Source organism: Pristiophorus japonicus, chromosome 3 (genome assembly GCF_044704955.1).
Source record: "Pristiophorus japonicus isolate sPriJap1 chromosome 3, sPriJap1.hap1, whole genome shotgun sequence".
Taxonomy (NCBI): Eukaryota; Metazoa; Chordata; class Chondrichthyes; family Pristiophoridae; genus Pristiophorus; species Pristiophorus japonicus.
Genome location: NC_091979.1, coordinates 249,686,511 through 249,706,831, shown reverse-complemented (window position 1 = coordinate 249,706,831; position 20,321 = coordinate 249,686,511). Strand labels below are relative to the sequence as shown.

Here is a 20,321-nt window from a genome sequence, read left to right as displayed (position 1 = left end):
ACTGTTCAGCCAACTAAGGACTCATTTTAAGAATGGAAGCAAGTCTTCCTCGATTCCGAGGGACTGCCTATGATGAAGGAAGGATAAGGCTCCTGAAATAGATGACATTGTCTAGATGAACTGAGGATTGGCCTAGCAAGAGAAAACTGAGGGTGTTGATAAATTAAAAATACTCGTGTGTGCATACACTAGCATGTGCGTGTGCACAAGTGCGTGTGTGTGTTGGAGGGAGGTGGTTTCAACCAATGATGTTTTACAGGGATCTGTTCTGGAACAGATTATTAGAGTAATTATAACACAGAAACCGGCCACTCAGCCCAACACATCCATGCCGGTGTTTATGCTCCACATAGCTCCTCCCATCCCTCTTTATTAACCACCCATCAACATATCCTTCTATTTCTTTCCCCCTCGTGCTTATCTAGCTTCCTCTTGACTGCATCCATTCTATTTGCCTGAACTACTCCCTGTAGTAGCGAGTTCCACATTCTAACCACTCTCTGGGTAAAGAGGTTTCTCCTGAATGTCTTTTGGATTTATTAGTTATCTTATATTTATGCCCCCTAGTTCTGGTCTCGCCCGCCAGTGGACACATGGATCAGAAATGAAGCAGAATATGTTTACATTTAGCTCCGAGTTATGTAGCTAGGATATTATTCCCATTGTGCTTTATCCTTGGTATCCTGGTCAATATTTATCCCTCAACCAACATAACAAAAACAGATTATCTGGTCATTATCACATTGCTGTTTGTGGGAACTTGCTGTGCGCAAGTTGGCTGCCGCGTTTCCCACATTACAGCAGTGATTACACTCCAAAAGTACTTCGTTGGCTGTAAAGCGATTTGAGACGTCCGGTGGTTGTGAAAGGCGCTATATAAATGCAAGTCTTTTTACTTTTTTTCTCCCCTCGTCGCATGCAGACCGAACACTGCATGCACAGCATCATCTCCATGGCTAGTCTGGGTTATGCTAAAATATAAAAAAAAACAGTGAGATGGCCATTGAACCCATCAAACTTGCTTTATTCAGCGCTCATGTTTATTCTGCCATGACTTTTTCATCCTCTCCTCACACTACCACTTGTTGGGCTTGCACATCAATAAATGGTGCGTGAATGTCCCACGATTTTCTGTCCATTCACAAGTAAATTGGTAGGCTGCGTTGAGTGATTTCTGTATACTTGCTCCCGGTATGTGAGAGCCGCAATCCTGACTGTTGTGCTTTAGTTGTGAGCAGTCAATGTGCTGAGAGCTTGTAATTTGGTTTGCCTGTAGGCACTGCGATTGTGACAGAGGAACACGCAGCAATGTGGACAGATGGACGTTACTTCCTTCAGGCTGCCCAGCAAATGGATAAGAACTGGACCCTAATGAAATTGGGTGAGTGGATAGCGAGAGCAACGTTTAGTGGCTGAGAGATTAGGTGTGTGTGTTTATTAATTCCTGACTCTATCACTGAACAGGGTGCAGGAATTCCAGTGTAGCAGGTCAGGATAAAATCAGATTTAAGGTTATTCAACATGAGGATCAGCACTGACTTAAGATATTAGCCAAGATATTTTATGATCCTTAGTAAAAACGTTTATGCAGTGCAAGCTGATTTTTTTTTTGCATGATTTTTCAGGTGTCCATTATTCTGGAATATGTTCAAACCAATAGAATCATAATGATACAGCACAGATGGAGGCCATTCGACCCATCATGTCTGTGCCAGCTCTTTGAAAGAGTTACCCAATTAGTCTCTCACTGCTACTGATCAGACTTGCTTAAGAACATAAACATAAGAAATAGGAGCAGGAGTAAGTCATCTGGCACCCTCAAGCCTGCTCTGCCATTCAATAAGATCATGGCTGATCTGATCATGGTCTCAATCCCACTTCCCTGCCCGCTCCCCATAACCCTTGACTTCCTTATCTTTCAAAAATCTGTCTATCTCTACCTTAAATATATTCAATGATCCAGCTTCCACAGCTCTCTGGGGTAGAGAATTCCAAAGATTCACGACTCTCAGAGGAAAAAATTCCTTCTCAATTCCATTTTAACTGTGTGACTCCTTATTCTGAAACTATGCCCCCGAGTTCTAGATTCCCCTATGAGGGGAAACATCCTCTCTGCATCTACCCTGTCAAGCCCCCTCAGAATCTTTTATGCTTCAATAAGATCACCTCTCATTCTTCTAAATTCCAATGAGTATAGGCCCAACCTGCTCAACCTTTCTTCATATGACAACCCATTCATCCCAGGAATCAACCTCTAGTGAATCTTCTCTGAACAGCCTCCAATGCAAGTATATCCTTCCTTAAATAAGGAGACCAAAACTGTACGTAGTACTCCAGGTGTGGCCTCACCAACACCCTGTACAGTTGTAGCAGGACTTCCTTACATTTATACTCCATCCCCCTTGCAATAAAGGCCAACATTCCATTTGCCTTCCATCTTGTACCTACAAGCAAACTTCTTGAGTTTCATGTACAAGGACACCCAGATCCTTGAAGATGATCTGTTAAATAGAATAATTTTACTTTTCTTGCCTTGTTCTAGATTGATGAGCTGCAGTTATATAAACATTCTGTTAAATTACTGGGAAGATTGGACAAAGTGTTTTTATTTTATTGCAGCATGTTTACGGCTATCCATGCACCCCATTCTCCCTGTGAAAGCTTTCAATGTCTCTGTTACTGGACACTGGCCTTCAGGTTTCTGCATGTTCTCCTCCCTTCAGATTATGTGTTATGCAAAGTTGACAGGCCAGTGTAATACTCAAACTGTTTGACACCTGATGACTATTCTGAGGTGAAAAATCTGTGCCAACAATTGATGAACGCATTTATTTCTGAATCTCTTCCCTCTTGTGTTGTAGGACTGAAGACCACACTTAGCCAGGAAGATTGGCTAATAAAGGTACTCCCTGAAAGGTCAAAGGTTGGCGTAGATCCTTTTGTTATTGCAGCTGGTAAGTGCAATTTATATACTGTCCGAATAATTTAAGAAGGATCACCTCTTGTTTCCATGCATTAATTTTTTTTCCCCATTATGTGTTAAGTTGTACAACATTTACAATCGAAATAAGTTTAGGAAAATTGACACATTGCATTGTCTGCTTATCTTTCTGTGCGCAAATTAGTTGCAACTATGTGATTTTTTTCTGGGAAGTATTAAGAACTTCAAAAAATTAATCATTTAAGCCGTTTTTCAATTTTAGATGTGACGCAACAGTAGAATTAATTTTTTTTCCTTTCCAGCAGCTGAGGCTTTAAGTGAGAACTAGTATGCAGGTGCAGCAAGTGATCAGGAGGGCCAAAGGAATCTTGGCCTTTATTGCAAAGGGGATGGAGTATAAAAACAGGGAAGTCTTGCTACACTTATACAGGGTATTGGTGAGGCCACACCTAGAATACTGCGTATAGTTTTGGTTTTCATATTTAAGAAAAGATATACATGCTTTCAAGGCAGTTCAGAGAAGGTCCACTAGGTTGATTCTGGAGATGAGAGGGTTGACTTATGAGGAAAGGTTGAGTAGGTTGGGCCTCTACTCATTGGAATTCAGAAGAATGAGAGGTGATCTTATCGAAACGTATAAGATTATGAGGGGGCTTGACAAGGTGGATGCAGAGAGGATGTTTCCACTGATGGGGGAGACTCGAACTAGAGGGCATGATCTTAGAATAAGGGGCCGCCCATTTAAAACAGAGATGAGGAGAAATTTCTTCTCTCTGAGCGTTGTAAATCTGTGGAATTTGCTGCCTCAGAGAGCTGTGGAAGCTGGGTCATTGAATAAATTTAAGACAGAGATAGACAGTTTCTTAACCGATAAGGGAATAAGGGGTTATGGGGAGTGGGCAGGGAAGTGGACCTGAGCCCATGATTGGATCAGCCGTGATCTTATTGAATGGTGGAGCAGGCTCGAGGGGCCGTATGGCCTCCTACTGCTCCTATTTCTTATGTAATGTCGTGAGCAGTTACTTTTATACACAGGATGTGCTAACTTAGTCAAAAGTAACACATTTTTACAAGGTACCTCACGGCACCATGCAGTTGACAAGAACTATTGGCCTTTAAAGTTGTAAGAAGTATTTGTTTTTTCAGTGGCTCTGTTTGCTGTGCTGTTGGGATGATCAAACTAAGGTGACCAATGGAGAGATGGCAATGTGGCTTTTACTTCTCTGTGTTGCGACATACTGTGTTTGTTTTTCAGACCAATGGAAGAACCTGTCTAAAGCACTGAGGGGTGCTGGACATTCCCTTGTACCTGTCAAAGAAAACCTTGTGGATCTGGTCTGGAAGGACCAGCCAAGCCGACCTTGCAAACCGTTGATGGTTATGGATCTCAGTTATACTGGTGAGTCCGTTCTCTGTCTAGGAACCTTTCTTCTGCCGTCTTGTACTTTGTTGCAAGCTGAAGTTCGATAAAGGAAAGTCTAACCTGAGTAAATATCATTGATGGTCGGAAGACATTTGTTATAATTCTGAAGTTTTTTTATCCATATTTAAGGCGTTCCATGCTGCCCGTTTTGAATACAGTGTAATATTTTTAAATGGTTTTGATCTTTATCGGACGCGAGTGTTGCGTGAAATTTGTGTGCGGCATTTTCATTTTAGATTTTACTCTTTGCAATCTCCCAGAAATCCCCTTCTGCGTCAGGGAAACTGGGTACTTTTGCAAGCAGATCCCTCGATATAGTCCATTATGTTAATCAACCACTTCAAAAGTGAAAAAGAAAGACTTGTATTTCTTACCATTTCTATCAGTCCCAAATAGATCAGTTTTAAAAGAGAAACCTTTAAGTAAATTAATAATGTGACTATTTATTTCTAATGCAGCTTTCAAAAAATTGTTTGCAGCAATGTGAAATTTAAAAACATTTTGAACAAATCTCTCGTAATGATTATTGCAAATCGGATTTAAAAGTATTGTACACTAGATCATAAGAAATAGGAGCAGGAGTAGGCCTTTCGGTCCGTCGAGCCAACTCCACCTTTCCGCCCTATCCCTTAGTGCAAAAATCTATGATCTCTCTCTTGAATATACTCAACAACTGAGCATCCTCTGGGGCAGAGAATTCCAAAGATTCACAATCTGCTGAGTGAAGAAATTGCTCCTCATCTCAGTCCTAAATGACTGAGCCCTTATCCTGAGACTATGATCCCTAGTTCTAGACTCTCCAGCCAGGGGAAATAGCGCCTCAGCATCTATCCTGTCAAGCCCTCTAAGGATTTTATACACTTGTTTAAGATCACCTATCATTCTTCTAAATTCCAGATAATATAGGCCCATTCTACTTGAACGCTCCTCATTGGACAGCCCTCTCATCCCAGGAAGGTTGGGTGAGTGGGCAAATGCATGGCAGATGCAGTATAATGTAGATAAATGTGAGGTTATCCACTTTGGTGGCAAAAACACGAAGGCAGAATATTATCTGAATGGTGGCAGATTAGGAAAAGGGGAAGTGCAGCGAGACCTGTGTGTCATGGTACATCAGTCATTCAAAGTTAGCATGCAGGTTCAGCAGGCGGTGAAGAAGGCAAATGGTATGTTGACCTTCATAGCTAGGGGATTTGAGTATAGGAACAGGGAGGTCTTATTGCAGTTGTACAGGGCCTTGGTGAGGCATCACCTGGAATATTGTGTTCAGTTTTGGTCTCCTAATCTGAGGAAGGTTGTTCTTGCTATTGAGGGAGTACAGCGAAGGTTCACCAGACTGATTCCTGGGATGGCAGGACTGACATATGAGGAGAGGCTGGATCGACTGGGCCTGTATTCACTGGAGTTCAGAAGGATGAGAGGGGATCTCGTAGAAACATATAAAATTATGACGGGACTGGACAGGTTAGATGCAGGAAGAATGTTCCCGAGGTTGAGAAAGTCCAGAACCAGGGGATAGGGGATAAGGGGTAAGCCATTTAGGACTGAGATGAGGAGAAACTTCTTCACTCAGAGAATTGTTAACCTGTGGAATTCCCTACCGCAAAGAGTTATTGATGCCAGTTCATTGGATATATTCAAGAGGGAGTTCGATATGGCCCTTACGGCTTAAGGGATCAAGGGGTATAGAAAGAAAGCAGGAAAGCGGTACTGAGGTGAATGATCAGCCATGATCTTATTGAATGGTGGTGCAGGCTCGAAGGATTGAATGGCCTACTCCTGCACCTACGTTCTATGTTTCTATGAATCAATCTAGTGAACCTTTGTTGCACTCCTTCAAAGGCAAGTATATCCTTCCTTGGGTAAAGAGACCAAAAGTGTACACAGTACTCTAGGTGTGGTCTCACCAAAGCCCTGGATAATTGCAGCAAGACTTAGCAATATTTACTAGTCTCCCATCTTTTAAAAAAAAATATTCTACTTCTCTATTCTTTCAACCAAAGTGTATACTTTCACATTTCCCCACATTGTACTCCATCTGCCACCTTCTTGCCACTCACTTAACCTGTCTATATATCCCTTTGCGTCCTCTTCACAGCTTACATTCCCACCTAGCAAAACCATGAAACACTGTATTGTTTGTAATATTCTCTTGGGGATTGTTACTTTGTTTCAAGCAGGAAACTATAGACCAGTTAGCCTAACATCTGGGGTTGGGAAGATGTTGGAGTCCTCTATTAAAGAAGCAGTAGCAGGACATTTGAAATGGAAAATTCGGTCAGGCAGAGTCAGCATGGATTTATGAAGGGGAAGTCATGTTTGACAAATTTGCTAGAATTCTTTGAGGATGTAATGAACAGGGTGAATAAAGGGGAGCCAGTGGATGTGGTATATTTACACTTCCAGAAGGCATTTGACAAGGTGCCACATAAAAGATAAAAGTTCACGGGGTTGGAGGTAATATATTAGCATGGATAGAGGATTGGCTAATGAACAGAAAACAGAGATTAGAGATAAATGGTTCATTCTCGGGTTGGCAATCAGTAACCAGTGGTGTGCCGCAGGGATCAGTGCTGGGACCCCAACAATTTACAATTTATATTAACGACTTAAAAGAAGGGACTGAGTGTAACGTAGCCAAGTTTGCCAATGATACAAAGATGGAAAGAAAAGCAATGTGTGAGGAGAACACCAAAAATCTATAAAAGGACATAGACAGGCTAAGTGAGTGGGCAAAAATTTGGCAGATGGAGTGTAATGTTGCGAAGTGTGAGGTCATGCACTTTGGTAGGAAAAATCAAAGAGCAAGTTATTATTTAAATAAGAAAGATTGCAAAGTGCTGCAGTACAGCGGGACCTGGGGGTACTTGTACATGAAACACAAAAGGATAGTATGCAGGTATAGCAAGTAATCAGGAAGGCCAATGGAATCTTGACCTTTATTGCAAAGGGGATGGCGTATAAAGGCAGGGAAGTCTTGTTACAGCTGTACAGGGTATTGGTGAGGCCACACCTGGAATACTGTGTGCAGTTTGGTTTCAATATTTACGAAAGGATATACTTGCTTTGGAGGCAGTTCAGAGAAGGTTCACAAGGTTGATTCCAGAGATGAGGGGTTGACTTATGAGGAAAGGTTGAGTAGGTTGGGCCTCATTGGAGTTCAGAAGAATGAGATGTGATCTTATTAAAATGTATAAGATTATGAGGGGGCTTGACAAGGTGGATGCAGAGAGGATGTTTCCACTGATAGGTGAGACTAGAACTAGAGGGCATGATCTGAGAATAAGGGGCTGCCCATTTAAAACTGAGATGAGGAGAAATTTCTTCTCTGAGGGTTATAAATCTGTGGAATTCACTGCCTCAAAGCTGTGGAAGCTGAGACATTGAATAAATTTAAGACAGAAATAGAGAGTTTCTTTAACGATAAGGGGATAAGGGGCTATGGAGAGTGGGCAGGGAAGTGGACCTGAGTCCATGATTGGATCAGCCATGATTGTATTAAATGGCGGAGCAGGCTCGAGGGGCCGTATGTCTTACTCCTGCTCCTATTTCTTATGTTCTTATACTACTCAATGTAAAGGAGCTCTTTGAACATAAGAACATAAGAAATTGGAACAGGAGTAGGCCATACGGCACCTCGAGCCTGCTCCGCCATTTAATACAATCATGGCTGATCCGATCATGGACTCAGGTCCACTTCCCTGCTCTCTATAACCCCTTATTCCATTATTGTTTAAGAAGCTGTCTATTTCTGTCTTAAATTTATTCAATGTCCCAGCTTCCACAGCTCTCTGAGGCAGCGAATTCCACAAATCCACAACCCTCTGAGAGAAGAAATTTCTCCTCATCTCAGTTTTAAATGGGCAGCCCCTTATTCTAAGATCATGCCCTCTAGTTCTAGTCTCCCCTATCAGTGGAAACATCCTCTCTGCATCCACATTGTCAAGCCCCCTCATAATCTTACACATTTCAATAAGATCACATCTCATTCTTCTGAATTCCAATGAGTAGAGGCCCAACCTTTCCTCATAAGTCAATCCCCTCATCCTCGGAATCAACCTAGTGAACCTTCTCTGAACTGCCTCCAAAGCAAGTATATCCTTTCGTAAATATGGAAACCAAAACTGCATGCAGTATTCCAGGTGTGGCCTCACCAATACCTTGTATAGCTGTAGCAAGACTTCCCTGCTTTTATACTCCATCCCCTTTGCAATAAAGGCCAAGATTCCATTGGCCTTCCTGATCACTTGCTGTACCTGCACACTATCCTTTTGTGTTTCATGTACAAGTACCCCCAGGTTCCGCTGTACTGCAGCACTTTGCAATCTTTTTCCATTTAAATAATTTATTCTTTGATTTTTTTCTGCCAAAGTGCATAACCTCACACTTTCCAACATTATACTCCATCTGCCAATTTTTTGCCCACTCAGTTAGCCTGTCTATGTCCTTTTGCAGATTTTGTGTGTCCTCCTCACACATTGCTTTTCCTCCCATCTTTGTATCGTCGACAAACATGGCTACGTTACACTCAGTCCCTTCCTCCAAGTCGTTAATATAGATTGTAAATAGTTGGGGTCCCAGCACTGATCCCTGCGACACCCCACTGGTTACTGATTGCCAACCAGAGAATGAACCATTTATCCCTACTCTCTGTTTTCTGTTCATTAGCCAATCCTCTATCCATGCTAATATATTACCTCCAAGCCCGTGAACTTTTATCTTGTGCAGTAACCTTTTATGTGGCACCTTGTCAAATGCCTTCTGGAAGTCCAAATATAACACATCACTCGTTCTCCTTTATCCACCTTGTTCGTTGCATCCTCAAAGAATTCTAGCAAGTTTGTCAAACATGACTTCCCCTTCATAAATCCATGCTGATTCTGCTTGACCGAATTTTGTTTTTCCAAATTTCCTGCTACTGCTTCTTTAATAATGGACTCCAACATTTTCCCAACCACAGATGTTAGGCTAACTGGTCTATTGTTTCCTGCTTTTTGTCTGCCTCCTTTTTTTAATAGGGGCATTACATTTGCAGTTTTCCAACCTGCTGGGACCTCTCCAGAATCCAGGGAATTTTGGTAAATTACAACCAATGCATCCACTATCCCTGCCGTTACTTCTCTTAAGACCCTAGGATGCAAGCCATCAAGTCTAGGGGATTTATCCGCCTTCAGTCCCCTTATCTTACTATTTAGGGGGCATAATCTTAGAATAAGGGGCCGCCCATTTAAAACAGAGATGAGGAGGAATTTCTTCCCTGAGGGTTGTAAATCTGTGTAATTCGCTACCTCAGAGAGCTGTGGAAGCTGGGACATTGAATACATTTAAGACAGAGATATAAAGTTTCTTAACTGATACGGGATTAAGGGGTTATGGGGAGCGGGCAGGGAAGTGGACCTGAGTCTATGATCAGATCAGCCATGATCGTATTAAATGGCGGAGCAGGCTCGAGGACCTGTATGCCCTACTCCGGCTCCTATTTCTTATGTTATGTTTAACCCCTTATTCCCTTATCGGTTAAGAAACTGTCTATCTCTGTCTTAAATTTATTCAATGACCAGCTTCCACAGCTCTTTCGAAAGAGATGTCGTTTTGAAGACTAGCTTTATAGAGTTAGATACTGCATAATTTCAGACATAATCGCCACTGAACATCGAAGATCTTACTTGAGGGTTTCGTTTACTGAACTTTTGTAGTGCTGCTGGTTGCTTTTAATGCTGGGCTACCTGGATACCCTATATGGAAATCTACTCTCTGCAATCATTCAGGTATTTCTCATTGCCCATTGTAAAAGGGGAGCTAACCTGTTCAGCTGGAGTGGTGGAAGACAGTGGTAGCCGCCCTCCCAGAAAGCCATCAGGGAGGGGAGAAATGGTGATCCACCCCAGCCTGCCTGCCCTCCCTGCAAAGCCACTGACGACAATCCACACCAATCATCTCCTGTACAGTGGCAGTCAAACACTTGCAGCCTGGCCAGCACGCTCGGTGCACATGTGTAAGATACCAATGTCTGTGCATACATGGTGATACAGCAATAGATGTTAAAAGTTTAAGAAAAATAATAGTGGGAGACTAATGTCAGTTGTACGTTTGAGGGAAACTCCAGGCCTTTAATTAAAGTAGATTTTTCCAGCATTTTGTTCTGTTAAAATATATCCGCTAATGATTTTGGGCTCAATTTTCCCCAGTGATTTGCGCCGTTTTTTTTGGAGCAGGCTGCTCTTTTTGGCCAAAGTTGAAAAACCACAGTTTCCCCAATCAATTTGCACCAGTGTAACTCAGTTTATTAAATTTTTTTCGGGCAGTTTTTTTTTCAGCCAAAGTGGGCGTAACCAGCGACCTACGCCAATTCTGGCCATTTAGGGAAGTTTGGCCACCTGAGAGTTACTCCAGTTCTGCTTAGGCCTGCGTATGTGGCCTCTGCTGAAAAATCTTCCCTGAGTTAAGGAAATTGGCGCAGGTATGAAAATAGGCGCAGCAGATGTCCGGACACACTAAAAGAATTGAAAAACACAGCAGCAACTTACCTCCAACCCCACCCGAAGGCTGTCCGGTCCCATTCTCGGTCTCCATTCTCTCGGTCCGGTCCCATTCTCGGACCCCGGTTCTCTCTCTAGAGAGAGAGAGAGAGGGAGAGGACCATTCGGATGGGGCTGGAGGTAAGTTTTTAATGTGTTGCGAGCTGGCTGTATGCTTCAGCTCGCATTGTGTCCCTGGTTACCATGGCAGCCCAATCTTTTTGGCGCGGATCAAGGCTCCACCCCCAAAATTAAAGATCGGGTTAGGCCACGCCAAAATGAAGAAATCCAACGGCGAAACTTAGAATCTTTTTTTTTGGTGTACTTAGGCCCGAAAAAATCAGGCGTAACTCTTCAGGTACGTCAAAAAAATGCTTTGGGTAAAATTGAGCCCCTAATTTCCAATTTCACAGCCTTTTCTGTTCCAGAACTTGCTCATGACTGGGAGATAGTTTAATTTGAATCATATTTTTGACACTCATAAGGCAGTGCTTTTGCAGGGTGGCAGTTTTCACTGTCGCTGTTCAACCATGGCATTGATCTGACTTGGGAAATTATTACAAAGTATTAAATTTAGCAGAGCTAAGAGCTGTAGAATAATTTGTTGGGTGACAGAAATCAGGCTGGTGATCTGAAAATGATCAATGTGAAGGTGTTACACTGTAATTTAATCATCCATAGGTAAATTGGAGCATTGTGTCTTAGTGATGGAAACATGAAATAAAAATGAAGCTTTGCAACACGGTTCAAAAACCTTTCCAACTGTGAAATGCTCATCTGGTTTTTTTTTAATGCTATTTAGGAGATGTATTTTTCTTCTGTTCTTGGGCCCCTTGTGCTGTTCCATGCCTGAGTGTGCAGACTTGGTTCTCTTCACTCAGTTACAAAAACATACACTGGATCTCTTGTAGACCGATGAGTTTATCCAGTGAGCAGCTCATCCTTACAGGCGTCCCAGATTAGGCCCCTGATCTGTGCTGAGATAGCTCACCAAAGCTAGTGTGGTAGTCGCGATGCTACAATTGGTCTGAGCTACCCTCAGATAGTGAGGAGTAAATTGGCCTAAATTCCTACTCAAGAACATAAGAAATAGGAGCAGGATTAGGCCATTCGGCCCCTCGAGCTTCCTCCGCCATTCAGTAAGATCGTGGCTGATCTTCGACCTCAACTCCACCTTCCCATTCGATCCCCATATCCAGTGACCACCATTGAAATCGTATGAATTTTTTTTTATTCGTTCATGGGAAGTGGGCATTGCTGGCAAGGCCAGCATTTATTGCCCATCCCTTATTGCCCTTGAGAATGTGGCGGTGAGCTGCCTTATTCAACCGAGTGACTTGTTAGGCCATTTTAGAGGGCAGTTAAGAGTCAATCACGTTGTGTGGGTCTGGTATCACATATAGGCTAGACCGGGTAAGGATGGCAGATTTCCTTCCCTAAAGGACATTGGTGAACCAGATGGGTTTTTACGCCAATCTGGTAGTTTCATGGTCACAACCATTACTGATACTAGCTTTTTATTCCAGATTTATTTAATTAGCTGAATTGAAATCCCTAGCTGCTGTGGTGGGATTTGAACTTGTGCCTCTGGATTACTAGTCCAGTAACAGAGGGCCCAATTTTGGCCATGACTTGCATCAATTTTTTTGGAGTAAGTTGGTTTTTCTGACGTAAGTTTTAAAAAAAAAACATTTTCCCCAATAAACTTGCTCCAGAGTAACTTAGTTAGGTATGATTTTTTTTTAGTTCAGTTTTTTTTCTCCAAAGGGGACCATTCCCAGACACTTACGCCAGTTTTGGCCATTTATGCCACTTTGGCCAGCTAACACTTACACGAAATCGACCTAGGTCAGCGTATGTGGCCAGCTCTGAAAAATGTTGCGCGTAGTTAAGTAAGTAAGTAAGGACCTGCACCCAAGCACCAAGCAGCAAACATTCCAAATAAAAGTTAAAATAACTAACTAAAAATAAAGAACTCAGGTAAACAATTGATTAACAATTAAATATTTGAAGTAAATTCTACCTTGGGCCGGGGAAGGCAGTGGGCCAGCCTGTACGAGAGGCCATTCGGCGTGGGATAGGGGCAGCTGGCAAAGACGTATCAGGAGGCTGGGGGGGCGGGAGAGGAAAGTCTTGGCTCGGCAGCATCGGGAGGGAGAGGAAAGGCTGGGTTTGCCGGCATCGGGAGGGGCGGGGGGGGGAGGGGAGAGAGAGAGAGGAAAGGCTGGGCTCACTGGCATCGTGAGTGGGGGGAGGGGAGAGGAAAGGCTGGGCTCGGTGGCATCTCGGGTAGGGTTCTGGCAGCCTGGGCTGCACTCAGGACGCGGGCAACCATTCGGCCACGGCTGGGGCGGCGAACATTGGTTCCTGCTGACAGCTTGCAGGACACGCTGGGAGGGCGAGAAGCATGCATGCAGACTCTACTGCGCAAGCGACAGCTGCCGGCAATGTTTTCAGCGCAGGGCTGTAGCTCCGCTCCCCCCCCCCCCCCCCCCACTCCACCATGGACGCCACGCTAGAACCCGGGACACTCGGCAGAGGGGCCAGGGTACTAAGTACGCTTTTTGGCGCCCTTCCCAGCGCACAAAGTCGGCGCATAAAGGATCAGTGCGCCAAAAAAAGGGGTTGGCCAAAATTGGGCCCATAATCACTATGCTACCGGACCTCAACTTTGGGTGAGGACAGATTCAGATCGTCAGAAAGGAGGATGCATGATGCCCTTAGAACTCTACTCTAGCAAGGGTTCAGTGTCTTCAGGAGGGTGAGAAAATTAGTGTGGGAAGGAAAAGAAAGTTGACCTAGGCATGATATCCCTTGAAGTCTTACTCCCTTCTTCCGAAACTTATCTTCCTAGCTTCTCTTTGGTGGCATCTCTCTTGGATGGGAGAATTGTCGAAGAATCACAAAGGCATAGCCATACCCTGCACCTCCATGGTATATGACATTGGGGCAGAAAGAAAGACTTGCATTTGTATGGAGCCGTATTGCTGAAAGTCACTCACAAACACCTCAAAGCACTTCAGGTTAATAAATCACTTTGAAGTTCAGTTACTGTTACATAGTTAATCGCACCAATGATATAGCAAGGTGCCAACAATTGAGCTGAAGTGAACGACCAGCTAACCTTTTTTTGGTGGTGCTGGTTGAGGGAATAATATTGGCCCAGAACACCAGGAAAATTTCCTGCTCTTTGAATAGTACTAGTTGATCTTTAACATCGACCTGATCCACAGGAATGGGTAGACAGGATCTTGCTTTAGTATCTCATCTGAAGAATTGCACCACCGACCAAACCACTCTTCTGCAGTTCTGCACCAGAGTCTCGTTTCTGGGGTCATGAGGCTGCTTCCTGCAGTAGGGTGTCTGATAAATATGGAGTGGAATGTAAGCTTTTATAATTGAAGGGCTGGAATATAAAGGGCAGGAAGTTTTACTCCAGCTGTACAAAGCCCTGGTTCGACCACATTTGGAGTACTGTGTACAATCTAGGTCAACATCATAGGCAGTCCCTCAAAATCGAGGAAGACTTGCTTCCACGCTAAAAGTGAGTTCTCAGGTGACTGTACAGTCCAATACGGGAATTTCAGTTTCTGTCACAGGTGGGACAGACAGTGGTTGGAGGAAAGGGTGGGTGGGGAGTCTGGTTTGCTGCACGCTCCTTCCGTTGCCTGCGCTTATTTTCTGCATGCTCTTGGCGACAAAACTCGAGGTGCTCAGTGCCCTCCCGATGCTCTTCCTCCACTTAGGGCGGTCTTTGGCCAGGGACTCCCAGGTGTCAGTGGAGATGTTGCACTTTATCAAGGAGGCTGTTGAGGGTGTCCTTGCCCACCTGGGGCTTGCTTGCCGTATAGGAGTTCCGAGTAGAGTGCTTGCTTTGGGAGTCTTGCGAACAATGTGGCCTGCCCAACGGAGCTGGGTACAACATTCTGGGTACCACATCTTCAGAAAGGAATTATTGATGATGGAAGGAATGCAGCACAAATTCACCAGAATGTTACCAGGGATCTAAGGGTTAGATTATGAGGAGAGATACATAGACTAGGCTTGTATTTTATAGAATATAGAAGGCTAAGGGGTGACTTGATTGAAGTTTTAGGATTTTGAAAGGAATTGATGGGGTAGATAGAGAGAAACTTTTTCTGCTGGTGGGGGAGTCTAGGATAAGGGGTCATAACCTTAAAATCCGAGCCAGGCCATTCAGAGAAGTTAGGAAACAATTCTTCTTACAAAGAATCAATAGATGCAAGCTCAATTAATTATTTTAAATATAAGATCTATAGATTTTTGCTAGTCAAGGGTATTGAGGGATATGGAACCAAAGCGGGAGGATGGAGTTAGGATACAGATCGGCCATGATCTCATTGAATTGCAGAACAGGCTCAAGGGTCTGAATGACCTACTCCTGTTCTTGAATACTAATGCAAATCCTTGCTTCATCTTGTAGAAATAATGCTTATAGTTTTCAGTAATTGTGTTTTACCTCCCTTTCAGGTATGTCATGGCAAGACAAGATTGTAGAACAGCGTGCGAAGATGGCAGAAAAGAATGCCAGTTGGTTGTTGATCACAGCCCTTGATGAAGTTGCATGTGGGTACATTTTTCTTCTTTGAAGAATTTAGAATTGAGAAACCAATACTATTTCAAAAAAAAAAAGTTTCATGGAAGAAGCAACATTTTTAGAGCACCAATTCATGACTCAGAATCAAGCCCAAAGAACCATACAACCATTATAGTATTTACAGCACAGAAACAGGCCATTCAGCCCAACTGGTCCGTGCTGGTGGTTATGCCCAACATGAGCCTCCTCCCACCCTACTTCCTCTCACCCTATCAGCATATCCTATTCCTTTCTCTCTCGTGTACTTATTTAGCTTCTATGCATCTATGTTGTTTGCCTCAACTACTCCATTTGGTAGCAAGTTCCACGTTCTAACCACTGTCTGGGTAAAGAGGTTTCTCCTGAATTCCTTATTGGATTTATTCGTGACTATCTTATATTTACGACCACTAGTTTGGACTCCCCAATAAGTGGAAACTTCATTTTGCACACAGCAAGATCCTACAAAGAGCAATGGGATGAATGTCGAGTTTAACTGGTCTTATCTTGGTGTTGGTTGAGGGAGGGATGTTGGCCAGGATAGCACCAGAACACACTGCTCTCTCCTGAAAGGGTGCCGTGGCATCTTTAACACCAACTTGAGCAGCTTCTTTGTAAAGCCTCATCTGAAGGATGGCACCAGCGATAGTGCAATACTCCTGTTATCCTAGATGTTGTGTATGAGCCCTAGAGTAAGTTTTGAATCCTCAGCCTTCTGACTTTGAATGTTCCCAGTTAAGCCAAAGTGATAGTTAAGTGGTGTAGTAGTGGGTAGTGTGATGTACAATATCATATTTTCTTTTAAGATACTATCATAAAGGTAAAAATCATCCTCTATCCAGACCCCTCTCAGGGGCAACTTGAACATAAAGCATCAACATTTTTAATATGTTACTTCAGATCCATAGTGAAGTCAGCATTCTCTACCCCCCCCCCCCGTAATGTATTTGCTTAATGAGTTCTTTACCTCAGAATTCATAGCAACACATTACTATTAAGAACTAGTTGGTTTATTAACAAAGTTTTAACAATCACACTACACATTACCAGTTCATCCACTGAGCTCACAACTGCATACTTCATCGTGGATGACCTAGATCCAACTGGCTGGGGTTGTATTGAATCTTGTGAACATCACGTGACTGGCTAAGCCACTCACAATGCGTCAGCTCTACAAACCTGCGAGCATATTCACAGATGCATACATTACACACTCCATCTCCCCCTCCCCTATATGTGACTTGTCTGGAAGCCAGATTGCTTTAGTTTGGAAATGCACAGCAAGTCGCTGAGCACCTGAAAGACAAAGATAGGCAAATATTTTGAGTGGGATCATCAAGGTTCCCACCTACAGCATTAAACTTTCTCTTTGATGCTCATTGACTAGCTGCCTATCTTCAGCTTGTTCTGATCTTATTCACCAGGCAAGGTAGTAGTGTCAAACTCAAATAGGATGTTCAAAATGCAACAACAACTTTTATTTATATAGCACCTTTAATGTAGTAAAAAGTCCTAAGGCGCTTCACAGCAGTGTTATAAGACAAAACAAATAAATTTGACAGAGCCGCTTAATAAGAAATTACGGCAGATGACCAGAAGCTTGGACAAAGAGAGAGGTTTTAAGGAGCATCTTAAAGGAGGAAAGAGAGGCGGAGAGGTTTAGGGAGGGAGTTCCAAAGCTTCGGGCCCAGGCAGCTGAAGGCACGGCTGCCAATGGTTGAGGAGTTAGACTAAATACTGTTAGACTCCAGAGAGGTAGGGTACTAGCTACAGTGGACCAAATGGGCTTTTCTTATTTACTTTGTGTTCTGATTTCAGATTGCCAGCATTCATAGTATTTCTTTCATTTTGTTATCTGCTGTTTGCTATTGTGGATTCTAATACCGGCAACTCTCGATTGTCCGTACACGGATCTAACGGAGAACCTGCTGCAACGGCACTTTAAAAAACTGTCGCACACATGAATACCAGCTGACGTAATGAGGATTGTCACTTCGCCCCCAGTCAGGAACAGATTAAAAACAAAACATATACTGCAGTCGGTTCTGGTTACTTACAGGGAGGCTAAATCATTGGCGGGGGGGATCCTTGGGATAGATGAAGGTTCCGATACACATGATAGTGTCCCGTGTACAGCAGCACCGAGATGGACATTTCGCTGTTTTTCTAATCTCGGCACCGGAAAACAAGCTGATCCCAATTGCAACAGAAAGCAACGCAAAGCTCCTGTCCAAACTACTCATTTTTGGTCTTTAACGTGCTCTTACACACGACCATTAAACCCATCCCACACACAGTCCTGCGCTGACCACTTTCTGCACCGTCTGCCTGTTTGCACGAAAGCGCTGACATCAGCGAGTAACTGCAGCCCTGGGTGCAATTAATTATTTATTGAATGTTCCCACTCCAGAGAGTTTAAAAATATCCGCTTCCAACACAATAGGGTTCACCGTGTCCTTGCCTGCGGTTTTACCTTTCTCGCCACGTGAAAGACCGCAGATCAAATTTGGGACCCAAACATTCTCGCCAAGTACTGAACAATCAAATTACAGGGGCATTTAAAACTAAAACATAACTAACACAGACGATATGAATCCATTGTCATGTATTTTATTACATTCACGCTATGATAACACCAACTAAGTCCTTGTGGTTAGTTCTATGACTGTCAAATTTCAGCTCTGAGACATGCAATCGCCCTAGCGCCAAAATCGTTTACCCGGAATAGCCCAATCCCCGAGGGACCCGGATAATCGAGAGTTGCTTGTACTTTGAGCAGCTCAATCTAACGATACCAACATCCACTCCTTTATTATCTTGGGACACGTCTAAAGAGAAAAAAATATCTTGTTCATTGTTAGAATTCACTGCTCTGGGGCCATTTTTGTGAGCCGAGACACTAAATGTCAACAGGCTATTTGATTGCAGGAGCATGAGGGCAATCTTGCTCTCGCCTATCTCTCACAGGTCGATAAGATGGTTAAGAAGGCATACGGATACTTGCCTTTATTAGTCAAGGTATAGAATATAAGAGCAGAGAGGTTATGTTCGAACTTCATAAAACACTAGTTGGGCCACAGCTAGAATACTGCGTGCAGTTCTAGTCACCGTATGACAGGAAAGATGTGATTGCACTGAGAGGGCACAGAGGAGATTTATGAGTATGTTGCCTGGATGGGCGAATTTTAGCGATGAGAAAAGATTGGATAGGCTGGGTGTTTTTTTTTTGGAACAGAGGAGGCTGAGGGGAGACCAAATTGAGATGTATAAACTTATGGGGTGCTTGGATATAGTTGATAGGAAGGACCTATTTCCCTTAGCAGAGGGGTCAACAACCAGGGGGCATAGATTTGAAGTAATTGGCAGGAGATTTAGAAGGAATTTGAGGGGAAATATTTTCACCCAGAGGGTGGTGGGAGGTCTGGAACTCACTGCCTGAAAGGGTGGTAGAGGCAGAAACCCTCACCACATTTAAAAGTTACTTGGATGTGCACTTGTGCCATGACCTACAAGGCTACGGACCAAGAGCTGGAAAGTGGAATAGTTCTTTGTCGGCCGGCGCGGACACGATGGGCCGAATGGCCTCCTTCCATGCCATAAATTTCTATTACTCTGATTCTATATGCACTTTCCAGCCCCAGTCTCTGGAAAGCGATCAGAAGTGGAAGGCCTGTCTGTTTTTCCCCCCCTCCGTTCCTTAGCCCAGGCATGCTGAGGTAAATTGCACTGATCCAGCTGCCATCCTGCCATAGGTCAGCCAACTAGCACAGCTTGGGGATAGAAGCTGGGCCGCCTCCTTGTGCATATGGCTCAGTTCCACATTGGGCAATGCACTCACCAACATGAGCTGGGGATATTATCATTTTCCCCACCCCACTCTCCTGTCTTTGAATTCTTCGACCTAAATTGCAGGACAGGTTGAACCTCTCTTATCCGGGACCCCCTTATCCAGCACCACCCCTCGACCGGCACCATTCCCGACCGCCGGGTGGCGCATGCGCAGAACCCGACCGTCAAAATCTTACTCACCAATATAATCTTTCTCAATTGGCTGCCTCCTCCTCGTCGCCTGCTGGATCTCCTGCAACCACAGTCCTCGGGCCGGCCGCTCCTCCCCACCCCACAGCGCTCCCTCCAGAGGGTTGGGCCGACCCTTCGAGGCCCGCTGGAGCCCGCCGGCTCTTTGAGACCCCCTGCACACTGATTGGCTGACTGACTGGACAAACTGTCATTCAGTCAATCAGCGCGCACATATACTTGCCCCAGCAACAGAACTTAAAGGCGCAGTCCACCCAAACACGTGACCACCCCATATCCGGCAAAATCCCTTTTTCGGGACAGGCCAGGTCTCAAAGGTGCTGGATAAGGGAGGTTCTATCTGTATCTGGCAAATGATCCGTTTCACAAGTAAGACATATGCAATCTGTTCTGCAGCATATAGCGTAACTTTGCAGGCAACGCTCCCTATAATTTTTTTTTGGATCGTGCGGCCCCTTTAATGGAGCTTAAAGGGCACATTGATTCCGGGTAATTATGCACCACAGTTTAATACTGGCCTGTACTTCTCTTGAAATTGTGTGCCTCTCCTGTAAGTATTTTCTTCAGTGTTTGTGAAATGTTGGTGTTAAGTAATGATTGCAGCAGCTTCTGTCAGATTATTGCAGTACTTGTACTCCGCCACTAGAAGGTGCTGCAAGTCATATAACTCTTGCTTCCAATGGCAGATATGTATGAGTTATTGTCAATCAAATTTATATCTGACAGTGATTTTTAAGCTGCACTTATTTAAACTCTCACAGCACTGAATTCCCTGAGGAGATAACTTCACTTATTGAAAGTTAT

At 43.8% G+C, this 20,321-nt stretch overlaps 1 protein-coding gene across 3 annotated transcripts in view; it reads left to right on the top strand.

Annotated features, from left to right (window-relative positions):
- xpnpep1 (X-prolyl aminopeptidase (aminopeptidase P) 1, soluble) overlaps nt 1-20,321 on the top strand; it is a 99,616-nt gene that overhangs the window by 30,232 nt on the left and 49,063 nt on the right. For all 3 annotated transcript variants that reach the window (XM_070874958.1, XM_070874960.1, XM_070874959.1), the window contains 4 exons: nt 1,277-1,381; nt 2,862-2,954; nt 4,197-4,340; nt 15,374-15,469. In XM_070874958.1, coding sequence (XP_070731059.1) covers nt 1,277-1,381; nt 2,862-2,954; nt 4,197-4,340; nt 15,374-15,469 — 438 coding nt within the window. The remainder of the gene's footprint in view (nt 1-1,276; nt 1,382-2,861; nt 2,955-4,196; nt 4,341-15,373; nt 15,470-20,321) is intronic.